Source organism: Pararge aegeria, chromosome Z (assembly GCF_905163445.1).
Source record: "Pararge aegeria chromosome Z, ilParAegt1.1, whole genome shotgun sequence".
Classification (NCBI taxonomy): Eukaryota; Metazoa; Arthropoda; class Insecta; order Lepidoptera; family Nymphalidae; genus Pararge; species Pararge aegeria.
Window position 1 is genome coordinate 3,992,319 of NC_053208.1, and position 18,762 is coordinate 4,011,080.

The window sequence follows — 18,762 nt, forward strand, 5'->3', positions numbered from 1 at the left end:
ATTCATACCTACCGATAAATAAAACCGGCCAAGTGCGAGTCGTACCTTTATCTATAAAAATAGCAAAAATTTTTTTTTTTTTTATGTGATCCCTATGAAATATGCTGTGTTTTAGTAAGTATACGTAGTTATAGCGTAACACACACACACAGGTAGCGTTGCCTACGTGAGATATAGCTTGGCTACAGACTAGCAGACAGACAGACGGACGGACATCGGAGTTTTCAGAACCCTAAAATCTTAAGCATCTGTCTGTTTCATATTGTGATTGTTTGAAGGCAAACCACAACCGCTTAAACCAAACAGGTTATAATATTTTTTTTTTAATTCCGATTTGACTGTGCGAATCTTCGTAACGGCTGAGCCGATTTTGACGAGTATTCTCATACAGGCCTCACTACCTGCATAATCATTCGATTAAACAAGTAGTGCTTAGGCTAATATTTAAATTCAAGAATAATTAAAAAAAATAATGGATGTAAATAAATAATTAAACTGAAAGTTTTTAGATTGATACTTGAAGATTTAAACAATAACACATTTTAGATTCCAAGTAAGGCACGTGGTAAAAATGCGTTTAGAACACCTCTGATAAATGGGTCAGTTTACGCTACATCGCCATTATGATACCATAACACCAATGAGAAAATAGGTTGACTATTATCATTTAAATCTTTGTGCATATTTAGGAACAATAGGTTTGGGTCAGTGTTAAGCCAACTAGAATCCGCACGTCCTTCAGTCATGACATAGTTAGCTGGATTGAACATGAACAAAGTATTTTGAATAAGTATTTAATTTATATACTCTTCGTTGACGTCGTTGAGGCCGTTTGGTGACGTCAGATTAGAATACAGTTATCACCAACCCGGGGGTCTATTGAAGCGAATACTATAAAGGAGAACGGGCAGCAGTGTCCTCAATACTACAACTACCATCGACTGCAATCCTCCTACCTCCTGTTTGGTGAGGATTTTAGTCCAGCAGAGGACTTTTATAGACTATAGATGACTTTCCGTTGATAAAGCCAAGAAAGTATTATGCTTATTTATTTAGTTAGCAAACATTATTTTATAATTCAACAAGAGTAGGTACATGGTACGCTTGTTATCGAGACAAAGCAATTTCTTTCAACGAACATATCGCTGGTTTCTTTCAATTGCAATTCATCGCATGGATGACCTTCTACGCTCTATAGTATCCTAGTACCTACTCTAGTTTGCAGTTATTTATTACGTAGTTTGCCGTGCAAGCTACGTTAACTAAAAAAAGTGGTGATATCGTAGTGGGTAACTGGTAAGGCCTTCTTCCGGTTACGGGGACCGAGTTCGCGGAGGATCTTTTCGGAGTTATGTGCGTTTTTAATTTAAGCAATTAAATAATCCCTTGCTTAAGCGGTGACAAGGTGTATAAGAAAATATTGGGAGGTAACCTGCGTAACTCTCTATAATCATGATGACCATGTGATTTCTTCAATCCACACTTGGTCAGAGTGGTAAACTACGGCCCGAAGCCTTCTGAGTCTGAGAAACCCGTTCGCTGTAGTGGGCCGCTCATGAGTTGATGATAATACGAACACATACAAAATAATTTACATCATACATGTTTTTCAGAATTTTAAAAACAACAAATAAGATATAAAAATAAAAATGAGGCACAGATATATCGATTCGACATCAACAAACAATTCATCAACAATTGAGAAAACGGTAAGAATACATTTCTAAAAGATTTATTCTTATTATACTATTCTAATATTTTTCCAATATTTTAGGGTGAAACGAGTCAAATCCAGGTTCAAAAAGTATTTATATACACCATCTTTATATCGTAACTAACTACGTTAAGAATAATTATATAAAGGATTTCTCTAGTAATTTTACAATACAACCGTCACTTTATAAGTATATGAACATGATACATAATAATGATTGTGTCCAGTCATAAAACTAAAATCTATATCTATACTAATATTATAAAGCGGATTTTTTTTTCTTGGTATCTTTGTACCCAACAGGTTTCGAAAGTACTGGATCGATTATAACCATTTCTTATACAGGCTATAATTTATTTAAAAGGAAATTGCCATTATGTAACTCAAAGAAGCAACATTTTGTCTATAAAATTCATTACTTGGCGTGCGCTGGGAAAACTTATAAACGTTCTCAGATTCTCACACCTAATATTATTGTCCTGCAAAATGTATTTAATAAAAATGTATTAGTATTGAGAATAACTAAGGTGTCAAGAATTTCCGCAGAGATGGCATCACTCATATTTAGTCACTAGTGACATAAGTCATTGGTCATAAGGGCGAGTTTCCTCTGATACGGTGGGGAATAAAGTGTGTCGGGATAGACCAATCAGATTATTGCAAGATAACGTGTCACACACAGTATCACGACATCCGACAATGATTGAATTGGCTTATTTCTAAATATCTCCGGTTCGTCATGCTGGGTATTATTGCATTGAAGACCAGTTCTATGGCATTTATCGGATGAAACCCTCATTTGCATTTGACGATTCAATTTTGTAATTTGACAGTTAGTTTAAAAACAAACTATGCCCAATTTCCCCGTCGAAACTTACTTACCAGTAGAAACTAAGGCTCATTTGAACGTATACGTAAGAATTGACTCTCTTTAATCCAAAACTCAGCAATAAGCGTGGCGGTAGTACCAGAAAGTGTTTTTAAGTTAACAATATGCTTAGTTTCCAAAGCAAACGATGAAATCAGCCCTAAAAATATTATAAAATATTTAAATATGTGATAAATTTTCAGGAATCGACAATTGGAGATCATTTTAGATGGAAAAGTATTAAACAGTTCTTATACGTAGCGCACGCCTTCTCCTCGTCAAGCTTCAGTTTTGATTTGTTTTCCAAAGTAGTAGTTGTTAATGGTAAATATCTTTCATTCCGTTTCCTCATACCGGCCTGCTACTGGGCAGAGGTCTCTTCTCAGAATGAGAAGTGTTTAGGCCGTAGTCTACCATTCTGGCTGGACTTCACACGCCCTTTGAGATCGTTATGGAGAACTCCCGGCATGACGGTTTCCTCACGATGTTTTCCTTCACCGTTTGAAGCAAGGGATATTTAAATTGCTTAAATTAAAAAAGCACATAACTTCGTAAAGTTAATGGTGCGTGCCAGGGCTCGAACTCGATCTCCAGGAAAGGAAAGCCGAAAATATATATTTGATAAAAGCATATTGCAAAGATCCCAATATATTGGAAAATGACAATATGGCGTCATTCAATACAATATCTTTATTTTCAGCGCACATAATAGAGTATGTAGTATACGCAGTATTCATAGGTGTAAGTTATATGTTCATGGATTTTTTCATAAAACAATTCACAAGACGCTTGGATTCAAATAAAGCATTGAATCCTTTGATGAGGGGTGTGTCTTTTGGAATCCTTCTGCAGACTGCGGTGTGGGCTATACTGGTGAGTTTTTTATACACCAAAGTTGATGTAGTTCATTGTGAACTATATCGAATTTTAACATGAAATTTTTGAGCTGATTTCTTGGCATGACTTTGTAAGGAAAATAAAAATCAGCGACATACTCTAGTTTGCGTTTTAGTGGACTACCAGAAAGCCTTTGATTCGGTGTAAACTTGGGCTATGTTAACATCACTTTATATATATCAAATCGACTACCGGTTCATCCATGCGTTGATATTTTTATACGAAAACGCCACCACGCCAGTACGTATACAGGACCAGAATTCGGGGTCAAACCGATTGTAGCAAGGAGTGCGACAGGGTGATGTAATCTCTCCAAAACTGTTTATCGCTGTTACTATTATCTACCTGGAGTTTCTGTCTGAGAGGTTCTGAGTCTTAGCACTGCAAATAGAAGCTGAGTGTTAAAAATCGAACTTGTTGTATCAAACAAATGCCAATAATAATGATTGTGCACTTAAATTTAGGGTAAGATTTTTAGGAAAGCACCAATACTACAACTTCTTTCTTACAAAATGTTGGTCAAAAACTCTGCAATAATATTGTACACACTGTGTTACTTGCAAGAACATCTTGATAAATTTTTACATATAGTATAGTTTTCGCTTCTAAAGTTCGGTCTAGGATGTTTTTAATTTTTCATTACTGCATTATATAAAATGAAAACTTTGAAATATTAAAATCCCAAGTATCTCAATAAAGCTCATTTAAGCGTAATAAACTTTTCATATTAAAATCGTTTTCTCTGGTCGGATGGAATTATTTACATGCGTAATAAAATTGAAACTGTTTAATTAAAATTCGACTGACGTTTTGAATGCTCACTTAAGTATTTGTGATATTCTGTATGATATTTAACACCTCAGAGGAAAATCGGATAAAAGGTATTTTACCTGTAATTACAACTATAATTTACATCAACATTTACGAGTTGGTTTTAAACGTAAACATGACGATGTCTGGTGACATTACTTTACTTTACTTTACAGACAGTTTTTACATTACAGTACTCGGTTGCTGAAAGTTATAATAATATGTGCCTTCTACTATATATATAACTTCTCAGCGACCGAGTTTAACCAACCTTGAAGCTCCGTGAGGTGACTGTGGTTTAAGAGGTAAATCACGAGGTCCTTTGGATTGAAAATGCCCTGTTGTCATCTCTCATAATGTTATGCAATAAGATGAGACCTCCGTCCTGAAGACCTCCGTGGCGCAGTGGTGAGAACTGTGGTTTAAAGCGGGAGGTCCTAGGTTTGATACCCGGTAGGTGCAATTAATTTATAATGTCTGAATTTTCTCAAGACTATATGTCTGGGCCGGTGGGAGGCTTCGGCTGTGGCTAGTTAGCACTCTACCGATAAAGACGTACCGCTAAACGATTAAGCGTTCCTTTACGAATTTGCGTAGAAATCGATTATCGGTTACCATTTCCGCCACAGTGTACGAGTAGTTCGTTATCATCTTGTATTGCATCATCACTTACCAGCAGGTTGGATTGCCGTATTGGGCAAACTTGTAGTGTAACTTAAAAAGTTCTTTTTTAAAATTTTTTTACTTTACAATTTGTCTTGTGTTCTTAACTAGAAAGTAGCAGAAGAACCCTTCAAACGTTAAGTTCCGTGGTTGTACATTAAGTAACATTAAGTGTTACATGCTGGAATGTTGCTAGCTCGCATACTTTTTCTCATCCCATTATTGGTAAACGTTTATAACATTAGAGGTAAAATAATTTTCTTCAACTGCTAAACGGTATGAAATGGAGTTTTTTTTTATGCTTCAATATTAGTCGTGTACACGGTTTCTATACGTTCTTAATTCTGTGACTGCAGCGACTTTCATTTAATTGGGTACCTATTTATCTTTCATCCTGAACATGGAATGCAAGCGGGAATAGCTGTTATAATAATATAGCCCTTGTTTGATATGCATCGCTGCATAGTTAATCTTAAATTTGCATAGAAATAGAATCCCGGGAAATCAAATATTTACCGCGGGATTAAAAAAGTAGTTTGGTATAAATCTAACCCTTTTCCCGCATTCCACTTTCCAAGAATCAGGGCTACGACGGTACTAAAGCGTGGGTGAGGTAAACTTTTGTAGGTTTAATGTAAAGGTGCTGGCCTCGATTTTTAATTGAATTCGTTTTGAAATTAGAACTTAATTACTCGAGTGGTGGATTTTCGCCGCAGTCAAAGGAACCAAGGTGGGCATCTAAATAAAAGGGTACTGGAACGGTTAAGACTCGTGCTAACTTCGTTTTCTGCTACCACGCGAGTAGTTGAACCCCGTAAGTGCTTTACAAACTTCAAACAATGATAATTTTCAATTAGTTTGCTGGCTGCTTCCACGTTGAATCCATTCCACGTTTGAAAATAGAATGAAAAAACATTGCAGAATAGCTGGCACACGTGTAAACCTTTTCGAATTGAAAATTGTGGATATTTATTTAGCATAGTAGAGTTAAACAATTCAAACTCGAGTGAGGTATTTTATCGACCTCCCTGGAGCAACGGTGAGCGCTGTGAACTTAATTAGGAGGTCCCAAGTTCTGAATTTTCTCTGATCTGGTCTGGAGGGAGGCTTTGGCCATGGCTAGTTACCACCCTACCGACAAAGACGTGCCGCTAAGCGATTTATTGTTCCGGTGCGATGTCGCGTAGAAACCAATTAGGGGTATGACTACCATACAGCTTACAGCTTTGCCCGCTACCAACTTAGACTGCATCATCATTTACCACCAGGTGATTAATTGGTGATATGGGCTAACTTGTAGTATAAAATACGGTATATTTCAAGCTATTGTCATGATTTCGTGAGACATCGAACTCGATTGTTTATTATATTAATTGAAAATTAAGATATAGATTTTGCTTAGTACTTTTATTATAATAGGAATATTTTAATGCTTGAAGAAGTATAGCTACTAAAAATAGTGTTATACCCAGAATAGATTGGTGAAACTTTCTTAACACATGTAGATTCTCGCATAGCTTCTAATCTTTAGTAGTTGGCGTTTTATGCAATTAAATATCAATATTCATTTATTTCAAGTAAGTTAGAAGTTCTTTTGAAACGTCAAGTTTGTCTGTTTGTAGCGACTCTATCACTTGCTTTAACGGTGGAGAAAAATATCTTGAGAAAACTAACCTGACCAATATTACGAACTGGAATGCGAGTATTTCGTGGCGATCGTTTTAGTAGTAGGTTAAACCGATTATCAAGAGAACTTTGCTTACTTAAAAGTTTTCAGGGGTTAAAATAGGACCATCCGAAATGATTTACAAAATGTCAACGCGAGTAAAGCCCCGCGCAGATTCCATTTATATTAATAAACTTATAGCTGTCGTTTATTAATGTTGTATTGATTGTTTGTGAACAGCCAATTTGTTTTAATAAACAGTAAAGTAGGAAGCACCAACTACGTTTAAACTTAATTTGAACGGCTTCTTGAAAATTTCAGTATTAAAATATTTACATCCTTGTGTTTCCAAAGTGTTTCAGAGCCTTTTCAACATTATTGTATCTTGCTGAATCCCTAAAAATGTTAAGATATTTTTAATAACCTCACAGCTAACAGAAATTTAGTAATTTCTTACTCGTTTATGTATAAAAAATTACATTAATGTCAAGTATGCTTACTGCCAAAAATAAAAATAATATAATGAGCGATGAGCTCAAACTGGTAGTCTTGTCAGTTTCTTCATCATCGTCTTCATCACTTCAGAAAATTGCCGTGTCCACCTGTTGAGAAAATCTGCTGAGATTGAAGCATTGTGTTAAGGCCTTCCTTCTTTTTTCTTTTCACGCTTTTTAGTGGGTCGGTATGCAATCATTTCTAATTTATAATAGCCGAATGTCAACTACTAAAAAAAGGAGCTTCCTTCTGCAAGACCTGAATACATTATTTTGTCTCCCTCTGTCATTATGATAACATCATCTTGTTGTCCGTTCCGGCACCTCAAGTTGACTTACCGGTTTGACACGCGCACTCCCAGAGAGATATGGATGGGCGCATTAGTTAATTCTCGATTAATTTAGTCGAAATATCCATTTGGCCAAATTTTACACGTGTCTTGCATTAATACACATACGTATGAACTCGTTTTACACAAACAAAAATGCATGTGTGTGCATAATTAAACATCTCGCAATCAAACAGCGGGGATAGAGAGTGATGCTTCGGGGATCCATGTGATCAGGAATCTAAATAAGGAACGACCCGATTCGTAGAGGAACCAGAGTTATGACAAAGATTGTTAGAGCTAAACAGATCTAAGGACCGATTGTCGTTAGGATCCCAACATTCTGGTGTCAGATTTTAGAGTGGTGAGAGGTAAACGCAATTTCGTGGAAAGGCAAAATCGGCGAAAAAAAAAAGGAAATCTACATATGCATCATCTACATATATGAAATCTAAATATTCAACTTGATCTGATGAAAATGGGACCACATGGGAAGTATACCGTCAGAAACAAAAAAAAAAATTCAAATCGTTTTATAAATGAAAGAGTTCTGAGCTAACAAAACCATGATGTTTTTGCACTAACGAGACCACCTCAAAGCATAAGCCCATAATGAGTGCCATAATGAGTGCATAAGCCACCTATGTTTTACAAACGTTTTTCCAACTAACATTCTTTAAAAGTTGAAAGGTACTTTTCCGATTGTTCCGGAACAATTCATTTTCTTTTGTACTTTTATCCGCTGTACTTTTCCTGTTTTTTCTGACTTTTTACATGCGCAATAGTTTATTTCAAAATGTTTTCTGCATTTTAAATAATATTTAGAATCTTCAGCATCTGTGTTTTTTTTTCTGTATTGACATCTGTAGACTATAAGTAGATTTAAGATTCATTAGATAGAATTAAGAAAATGAGTTTGGATTTTTTTTATTTTCTTTTATTGGAGTAAGCCGTAATTTAATAAAATTACGTTTTGAAATTGTGACCCCTTCTATTTGTGAGAAGAGACCAGTGGGTAGATGTGTTGATAAATAAATAATGACGTTATTTATTATTATGACGATGATGACATTATGAAATTGTAAACGTTTTGTTATTTTGACACAGATTAGTACTGCCTCGGTTCTTCAATAACATGAACGCAGATAGTTCATTAATAATTGAAAATTCGAATAATAAAATTTGCTGTTACCCGCGTTATTCGTCCGCGTTTATAACGAGATATTCCGATAATCCCACAGGGAAATAATCGAAATTGCGTGACATAAACTTTGCGATGATTAACGTATCATCTATTTCATGTATGCAATTTAATAAATTAATTAAGAATTATTATCCTACTAACTGTTACCCGCATTATTTGACCGTGTTTATTAAACAGTTTTTTTTAAATCTTGCGGGAACTGATTGTTTGTTCAATATAACAAACCAACACAATTCCACATTTATAATATAAGTAAGGACTTCTACTAAGTGATTGATATCTTTTCAATTACACTGTCTGACTACGCTCTCGTTAAAGTAAATCCCAGTAAGACAAAGCGCTCACGTCCAGTTCTAAAGCTAGCATTAATAAAACTAGCGGTCGCCATCATAGGCATGACTTATAATACATACAATTTTCCCGTAAAAACTTTAAGATTGTTTTTCTAAAAATATTATAGCTTCCTCTATAGGCTCAAGGTTGGTTAAGTGCACCTGATACGTACTCCAAGTCCAATAATAGTTCATGGTTGGAGTAGGTATCTGTTTGTTTTTTAATTATGTGAGGAATAAGGAGATCAGTAGAACCAGCGTTACCGAAATCGTAATGTCAATCGTAATCGAGTCGTAATGCCAAAGTGGCAATGGCCGGGGCAAATATCGCGGAGAACCGACGTTAGGGTCCCAAGGTACTGGAATGGCGACCTCGCACTGGTAAACGCAGCGTTAGTAGAACCCCGATTAGGTAAACGGATGAAATCAAGCGAGTAGCTCGCTGGACCCAAGCGGCACAAGACCATGGTATTTGAAACTTCCGGCAAAAAACCTATGTCCAGCAGCGAACGTCTATTGGATATGCTGATCATGATAGTAACCCAGTTCGCGTTGGTGTTTTATAATAATAAAATAAGAGCACATTACGCAGCTTTATTTATTGTTTGAAACCTGAAAATTCACTTAGCTAAGCTGACCATTCACTTAGCTTAATCTGGACGATGTAGAAACTTGGAAAAGAAAAAATGTATTAGCGGTTGGTTTTCCTAAATAAATAAATTTACAGCACGCAAACAATTTGGCAGACTCTGTGCGGTATTTCATGGTCAGCATGAACAAGTCACCGTCTTGGACCAAATGCCACAAGACATCGAACGTGACGTGTCTGTCTTCGCAGGAATTGATATTGAACTGTCGCAACGCAATGATGATTGATTTCAGCAACACTTCGGCACACGTCAGTTACACGTGGGTATTGCGATTATCTAACGCTGAGTAGGTATCCATCTATAATAAATGTACTACGACAATACACACTTCGCCATCTAGCGCCAAAGTAAGCGTAGCTTGTGTAACGAGTACTAAGATGAGTGATGAATATTTTTACGAATAATATCATCGATCACTAATAATCGATGAATAATATACATAAATACTTAGAACATACATATGAACACACAGACACTGAAAAACATTCATGCTCATGAATCGAAACCACGGCCTTGGACTCAGAAAGCAGGGTCGCTGCATACTGCGCCGTCCTTGGATCTATGTACCAGTTTAGTGTGTCATTCTGTGGGGTTGAGAACGTTTTTATAACCTGACTGACGGTCACCCGCGTATTCGTCCGCGTATAAGTCAACTTTGAAAGACATTAATAATAATAATCATTTATTTGCAAGAACGTTTGTACAATATCAAGATGTTAGTTGACAATTCAGTAAGTTTTGAGGGCATCACATTGTACTAAATTAATAGTTTGCAAATTTGGTTCATGGAGAGAGATTAATTTAAAATTAACAAAATTATTCAAAAATTTAATAAATCAACTTTAATTAAATGCCAAATTAGATTAATATAAACAATGCTGGACATGGGTTTTTTTTAAAGTGATAAAGTGATCGTACATTAATTTCACGTTACTCTAACCGTCAACGCATAGCGCGCATTGGAAGTTCTCAAAACAAATTTCTCGGTTTTGCACCATTTTTCATTGATCCTATTGCCAATTGGTCGTAGCGTGATGTTATAGATATAGCCTTCCTCGATGAATAGACTATTCAAAGAACCAGTAGTTCCTGAGGTTACCGCATTCACCTAAAAAACTATTCAGCTTTATGATATTAAGTTTATTAAGCATACGTTTATACAATATATAAATATATTAATATATTTCTTACTGCAATGTTATACAAATTTTTGGCGCTACGGTGAGCGCTATGTTAAGTAGGAGGTCCCGGGTTCGATTCCCGGCAGAGGCATTTTGGGAATTCATAATTTCTGAATTTCTCCGGTTCTGGTTGGAGGCTTTGGCCGTGGCTAGGTACCACCCTACCGAAAAAGATGTGCAGCTAAGTGATTTAGTGTTCCGTTGCGATGTCGTGTAGTACCGATTAGGGACTGCCATACTCCCTAACAGGTTTGCCCGCTATCATCTTAGGCTGCATCATCACTTACCACCAGGTGAGATTGCAGTCAAGGGCTCACTTGTAGTGGAATAATAAAAATTTAAAATTGATAAATTTATTTATGACAAGGTTTCTCGCAAGCACACCGCTCCGCTTTCATCTCTCGCAAGACAATAATTATTAAAAAAGGTTACCGTTGTAAAAGATTAACTACTGAGTTTGAGTCACAACAAACACACAGACTTGACCTTACAAAAGTGCTTATAGTTTTAAGCTTTTGATTTTTAAATGTAATAACGTACCTACTCTACCTTCGTCAAAAATCAAATTCAAAATTCATTTATTTCAAGTAGGCCTAGTTTATAAACACTTTTGAAAAGTCAAGTCAGAATGTTTGTATTGACACTACCGGTTCGGAAGGCCGATTCTACAGAGAAGAGCCGGCAAGAAACACAGTCAACTTTACGTTAGCGAGCGTTGTGAAAACAAAAGAAAAATTTTGTTTGTAATATAAGTTTTCAGGCATATTTCATTAATTCAATTTCACAGGAGGCAGTTTTCGAGTTACGACAGAAACAGCATTTCGATGAGGCTATTCGTGATTGCTATAGTGTGGATATGTAATTTCTTTGTCGCCACATTTTCTGATAATGCACTTCTAAAGGTTGGTTTTTTATTTGCCTCGACGAGCACGTTTAGCTGTCTGTCCCGGGAATTATTAATAACTTGTGATAATGAAATTAGCAGCGTGGGGACTAATTTAAAGCTTGTATTTCTGCTAAAAGTGCTTTAGTTGATCAAAGTCAAAGTCAAAGTCAAAGTCAAATATTTCTTTATTCAAATAGGCACATAGATGGCACTTTTGATGCGTACATTACATGTAAAATATGACATAGGAGTGTGTTGATGGCGATAAATAAATTCGTCAACTGAAAACTAAAGCTACGAGGGTTCCAAACGCTGGTCTAAGAAGAAGCCCACAACAAACTTAGCCGGTTGTTATTTTTTTTTCGTTATCACTCACATTGTCCTTTAAAAACTATTAAAGAAGCAACCTGATTAGAGCAATAATTTACACCCAAGCATTTTTATCGTTGACGTAGTCCTTAATACCATAATAGGACTTTTCTATAAGTCAGTGAGTGATAATATTAATAAATTTACACTGGTAATTCTTCGACTTATATAATGGGACCGCTGCCGTGCCCCCAGACATCTCTTGAAATCAGTACAACAGTTAACAATATAGTTTTTTTTAATATAGTAATAATGGTCGGACCGAGCAGATAGCCCCCAGATGCTCAGTGAGAAACCATCAACGTTGAACAGAGCAACATTCCTCGAGTTGTTCATCTCTTAAGTCCCTCCCTTCTATGAGGACGTAAGACAGTACCAGTAGTGGAACTTTTTAATAGGCCGAGGATTAAAGGAGTCACTAAGTTGAACTGGCAATGTGTGAAAACATAGTTCGGAGAGCTGATAGACACTGAGGTCCCGAGATGTTGGAATAAGACAGCTGGAAGCGCAGCATTGTCGTTGCGATCTATAAAATGGGTTCAAGAGAGCCATTGAAGGATAAATTTAAAAATGTTAAAATGATGACAGTCTATAGCCAATAAATGTTTGAATATTTATTGTACGAGTATGTTCACAAAAATTAATATAAATTTAAGAGAAAAAGTGACTGCAATAATTTGAACATTAGAAGCAAAAATAAACTTGCAGTGTAATGTAAATATAATAAGTAATTAATTTAAAGGAAATTGTGTGATCATCATAATCATCCAGTCAAGCGATTTACGTCCACTGCTGGACGCTGCTGTCTTTTGTTCTAAAATTCACCGTTTTGGTCCAGCGGCTGCGTTAACTGCGGGGTCAACGTTCCAGCACCTTAAGATCCCAACGTCCATCGGTTCTGATTTTATCACGAAAAGATAATCCTTGCATCGCTCTCTCAATCGCATGACTTTGAGACTTCTTATGAGGCTCATAGTCATAAGAAGTACTACGTTAGCGATAAAAGTTTAGGTGTTCAGCAGGTAGCTTTTAAAATAGATTTAAATAACAATGTGAGATGGTGATAATAAAAAATAACCGACTGAGTATGTTGTGTGCTTTTTCTTAGTTGCGTGTTTGGAACCCCCGTAGCTTCAATTTGAAGTTTACAAATGAAGAAATCGCCATCGTCTCACTTCTATGTACATATTTAACTGTAATGTACGCATCAAAAGTACCGTCTATAAGTGGCTATATGAATAAAGAAATATTTGACTTCAACTTTGACTTTGAATTTGTCTTCGACTTTGACTTAAGTAGGCCCCAAAACCAAATAGGTGAACAGGGGACTTCCATCGCATCCCGCTTCCAACTCAAACTGCTTTATTAATTACCAAATGAGATTGCAATCACAAGCTTACCCGTAGTGGATTTTAAAAATTAAAAAATAAAATACTCAGTGAACTAACGTAACCCGCCCCGGCACTCGGTTAATAATTTATCAGCAGAATCGAACGTGCGAAGTTCGTTTAACGGGTGAGAACTTTTTTAACAGTAGATGTATTATGTTTCAGCTTTTCAAATTTTCATTCCTATATGGGTTATTCTCAACCGCATTCGTGTTAATATTTTTAATGTTTTCAACGAAATACACCACCAAAGCTTTCTATGATATTATGAACATACGTGATGGATTTAATGTGAGTACTCTTTAGAAATAATTTACTAATATCTATAGTAAAAGCTAATGTATATTTTATTTATTGAAATTTTCATAATTATGAATGAATAAATGAATAAATATACTTTTATTGTACACCACAAAGAGTACATAGAAAGAAAAGTATAACAAAACAACGTATGCAATTATAAATAATAATATTTTTTTACTAGGTAGCTATGAACCATCTACACTATTATATAACAGAATCTGCCTTCCAAACCGCTGGTAGAGTCACTACAAACAGACAGACTTGATGTTTCAAAAGTGCTTGTATTTGGCCTACTTGAAATAAATGAATTTTGATTAATTAAAAACTTGAGATATTATTATAATAAAATGAATTACTACGTAACGTAGTCTATAAGCGAACGATAAATAAAATGTGGGTTGGTAAGCTCAGTAGGAAAATAATCGGGACCGTGTCTCTTTTAGACAACACTCGACTTCCTTACTCCAGACTGGTATTGGAAATATCTTGGTACGAAAACTAGTAACGAAAAAAAAAGCTTAGGTATTTGGTTGGTAATCGAACTTAGGAGACCTCGAGATCAGGCGTCGAATTGGTCAAAAGCCTACGGCCAAAACAGCCGTTAGTTAATCGTAGGATTCTATCATTCAAAATTTATGTAACTTTAAACGTTATTTTTTTTATTACGTTTTTATATTAACAGCTGAGAAACGAGCAATTGGGTCTACTTATTTAATGTTAGCACCCAATCCTGTAGTGTACATTCGTAGCACCAAAGATGCCACGAATGCGTTTCCGACTTTAAAAAGAATTTATTTACCTTGAACAACCCAAAATTTAAATTTCGAGGGAACACAGATCGTTCCACAATTTATAATTAATTCCAGGCCGCATTAATGATCAAGTATTAAGGATAGTAAATCATAGTAATACCAGGCATTCATATCTGATTAGAGGTTTGTTGCTACGCCGCGTGTTACGATCAGAGATCCACATAGGCTTTTTTTTTGGACCTAAGGCGGCATTTTGCAGGTTGTGTCCATCGCATTTCCTGCGAAGTGTTGTTCGGATAGGCGATGGATTACAACTATTAAAACAATATACATATATCAGTTTGAATATTTTATCGAAATAAATGGTATACCATTCGTTTCAAAGCTCCATTATCGAGGCGGATTTCCCCCTCCGGGGGCAAAAAGCACGCCAAAGGAAACTACGACGGGAGATGCCAGCATTCGCCGGAACGCTTGCGGTTTATACAACTTTTAGGAGTGCAATGTTTATTTGCTTAAAGTTTTACAGATATTTATAATAAACTAGCTGTTGCCCGCGACTTCGTCTGCGTTTGATTTTGTTTTTAATGTATTCAGTATCGCTAAGCCTCATATTATATCATAGCCATAGTAGTATATATATATATAATAACATGTGACTGTCAATTAATTATAGACAAATAATTTGCAATAAAATGAAATTGCGACTATAATTAAAGATCTAAGCTATGCTATATCTTAAGTTGGTCCAGACTGCTCACGGTGTGCCAATTTAATTTAAAATCGGTTAAGTAGTTTAGGAGTCCATCGCGGACAAACATCGTGACAGGAGATTTATATATATTAAGATTGTTTACATTTGTAAACTAGGTATACTTATCTACCATTTTGAATATTAATGACGAATAGCGATTTGTTTTTACATTAAAATCAGTTCTATTAATTACTAGCTTTTGCCCGCGGCTTCGCTGACGTTAAGTTCAATTTTTGATTTGGTAAATTGTAACTACAAAGGTTTAAAAAATTTATTTGCCGCTAATAGAAAAAAAAGAACATTAATTACTTAAAAAAACAGAAACTTTCTTTTAAATTTTCGCAATTCGGAGTTAGATTTTTAAAATAAGTGAAACACATATTTCTGTATTTTTAATAGAAAACCTAAACTCAAAGTTTCATGGCCCCAATAACCTTGATAAATGAATGATTTATACAAACTTTCATCCCCCATTTAACCCTCTTGAGGTTGGAATTTTCAAAAATCCTTTCTTAGCGGATGCTAACATTGTAATAACTATCTTTATGAAAAATTTCAGTCTGATCCGTAAAGTGGTTAGAGCTGTGCGTTGATAGATCAGTCAGTCAGTCAGCCAGTCAGTCAGTCAGTCAGTCAAACAGTCAGTCAGTCAGTCAGTCAGTCAGTTAGTCAGTCAGTCACTCAATCAGTCAGTCAGTCAGTCAGTCAGTCAGTCAGTCAGTCAGTCAGTCAGTCAGTCAGTCACACAGTCAGTCAGTCAGTCAGTCACTCAGTCAGTCAGTCAGTCAGTCAGTCACCTTTGCCTTTTATATATATAGATTGTGTTTTTTGGCGCACGGATTACCTAAGTTTAGATAAATTAAGTAATGAACATCAGATCAACCTATTGCTGGCTTACTACAGGGTACGGGTCTCCTCCCACAAAGAGAAGAATTTTAGACGCAGTCCACCACGCAGGCTCAGTGCGGATAGCTGGACTTCACACGCCTTTGAAAATATTATGGAGTACTATTGCCAATAAAAAAAACCTTAGCAAATTCTGATATAAGAGATTCATGCCTTTCTCCTCAAGATGTTTTCTTCACCGTCAAAAGCAAGTGATATTTAAATTACATAAAGCGCACATAACTTAGTAAAGATAGAGGTGCGTGCTGGGATTCGAACTCGGCCTCGCGACAGCCGAAGTTCTAACTACTGGGGCTATCGCCGCTACAATACCCTAAATAATTTATATTGTACAAATAGGTTACATAATAATCTGAACAAATAAGTTACTTTGTGCGAACTCTTTTCCAGTATACGAACAGATAGGAAGCAGAGAAAAATTTATAGCGCCCTAATTTCCTCCTTTGGATGAGAAACCCTTCAAACATTAGTTTCATTTAAACTTTAGGTTTGTAAAGGGGATTGGAAAATGTCTGACGACATAACTTGCCGTGAGCTGCTTAAAGCTATTAAATCACTTCAAAGGATTCACATAACTTGAAAGAGAAGGGGGGGGGGGGGAGGTTTATTTTCTTGCTGTCTCCGCTTTGAAAAACCCGGAGCAATTAAGGAATGCATAATTAATGTGTGAACTTAGCTGCTACCTATAAACTTATGGGGCTGAGATTCGAACACGCTCCCCGGAAAGTGAGTTAAAGTCCTACCCACTGGGCTATCACCGCTTCCTGACTTTCAATAAAGACGTAATAATATCCGCGTTACGAGCAAGTTAGTTGGAAAACATTTAAATCTAACTAATTTACTTCATCCAGAGCAAAAGTTGGAACACAACAGATGCGGAGGCTAACTTTTAAAGTTTATCTACGAAGCCTGGAAACGGGAGCTATATTGCTACAAAGACATTAAGAAACTAAGACATTTTACTTAATATCCGTTCCTCTCGGCGATAGGATCTCAAACAGTATTGACAATTATTAATGACTAGCTTCTACACGCGATTTTGTCTGCGCGGACTTTAGAATTGGGTCCTAAAAGAAATGAAGAAATGTGAAAGTAATAAAAAATGGAATTCAATTTACATCCGTGTTATTGCTTCCGCTGTAATAGAGAAAAATAGCTGCAGTTTTGCTTTTTTTTGTTTCAGCTCTTGCGTGTTTAATGAAGTAGAGTATAGAGCCACATAATTTATATTTTTGTTTGACGCCCATAATTGAAATTCATATGACGACCTCCCTGGCGCAACGGTGAGTGCTATGAATTTAAGCAGGAGGCCCCGGGTTTGATTCCCGGCAGGGGCCATTTGGGAATTTATAATTTCAGAATTTTCTCCGTACTGGTTGGGTTGGAGGCTTTGGCCGTGGCTATGTATTAGGCTGTTTATTCTACTACAAGTTAGTCCTTGACTGCAATCTCACCTGGTGGTAAGTGATGATGCAGTCTAAGATGGTAGCGGGCTAACCTGTTAGGGAGTATGGTAGTCATACCCCTAATTGGTTTCTGCGCGACATCACACCGGAACCCTAAATCGCTTAATTGCACGTCTTTGTCGGTAGGGTGGTAACTAGCCACGGTCAAAGCCTCCCACCAGACCAGAGAAAATAAAGATATTATAAATTCCCAAATGGCCCCTGCCGGGAATCAAACCCGGGGCCTCCTGCTTAAATTCATAGCACTCACCGTTGCGCCAGAGAGGTCGTCATATGAATTTCAATTATGGGCGTCAAACAAAAATATAAATTATGCGACTCTATACTCTACTACATTAAACACGCAAGAGCTGAAACAGCAAAAAGCAAAACTGCAGCTATTTTTCTCTATTACAGCGAAAGCAATAACACGGATGTAAATTGAATTCCATTTTTTATTACTTTCACATTTTTTCATTTCTTTTAGTACCCAATTCTAAAGTCCGCGCAGACGAAATCGCGTGTAAAAGCTAGTCATTAATAATTGTCAATACTGTTTGAGATCCTATCGCCGAGAGGAACTGATATTAAGTAAAATGTCTTAGTTTCTTAATGTCTTTGTAGCAATATAGCTCCCGTTTCCAGGCTTCAAAGCGGCTTCGTAGCGGCTTCGGGACCTCTTACTTACATTCATAACGCTCACCGCTACGCCAGGGAGGTCGTCAAAATGTGCTTTTTAAAGTTAGTATATGATACATTGCAATATACCTCTAGGAATATACAGAAATTATGTCACACTTCAAGAGATGCAAAATATTTATCTTTTTAAATTTCATCACAGACAATGGTACTGCATAAAGGCTAAGTACTCTTTAGTTAAATGAATAAGGTTGAGAGACTCAGCTAACTAATTAATATGTACCGTTTATAATCTATTTAAATGATTATTCATTCAGCACCTCATTTTCATGTAAATTATCTTTATTGGCTGGCTCGCATCACCCAGTTAGCTTTTATGATATTACATTGAACTATAAATAGCAGGAGCAGTTTTCCCCTCTAATTGAATAGATTCTCTATAGCTATTAAAATCTATTGAATCGAGACACATTGTATTAAAACGAACGGGGTGAATAATAAATAGAAAATTA

The 18,762-nt window shown here is 36.1% G+C and overlaps 1 protein-coding gene and 1 long non-coding RNA gene across 2 annotated transcripts in view; both read left to right on the top strand.

The window, feature by feature from the left end:
- Positions 1–2,801: 2,801 nt before the first annotated feature.
- Positions 2,802–9,820, top strand: LOC120636427. Its single transcript, XR_005659374.1, has 3 exons — positions 2,802–2,906; positions 3,283–3,455; positions 9,705–9,820. It is a non-coding gene; the product is annotated as an uncharacterized LOC120636427 (long non-coding RNA).
- A 10-nt stretch (positions 9,821–9,830) lies between these two features.
- LOC120636426 overlaps positions 9,831–18,762 on the top strand; it is a 67,689-nt gene continuing 58,757 nt past the window's right edge. Inside the window, exons 1-3 of the mRNA XM_039907903.1 lie at positions 9,831–9,886; positions 11,596–11,710; positions 13,617–13,742. Of these exons, the coding sequence (XP_039763837.1) occupies positions 9,843–9,886; positions 11,596–11,710; positions 13,617–13,742 (285 nt within the window). The 5' untranslated portion in view covers positions 9,831–9,842. The remainder of the gene's footprint in view (positions 9,887–11,595; positions 11,711–13,616; positions 13,743–18,762) is intronic.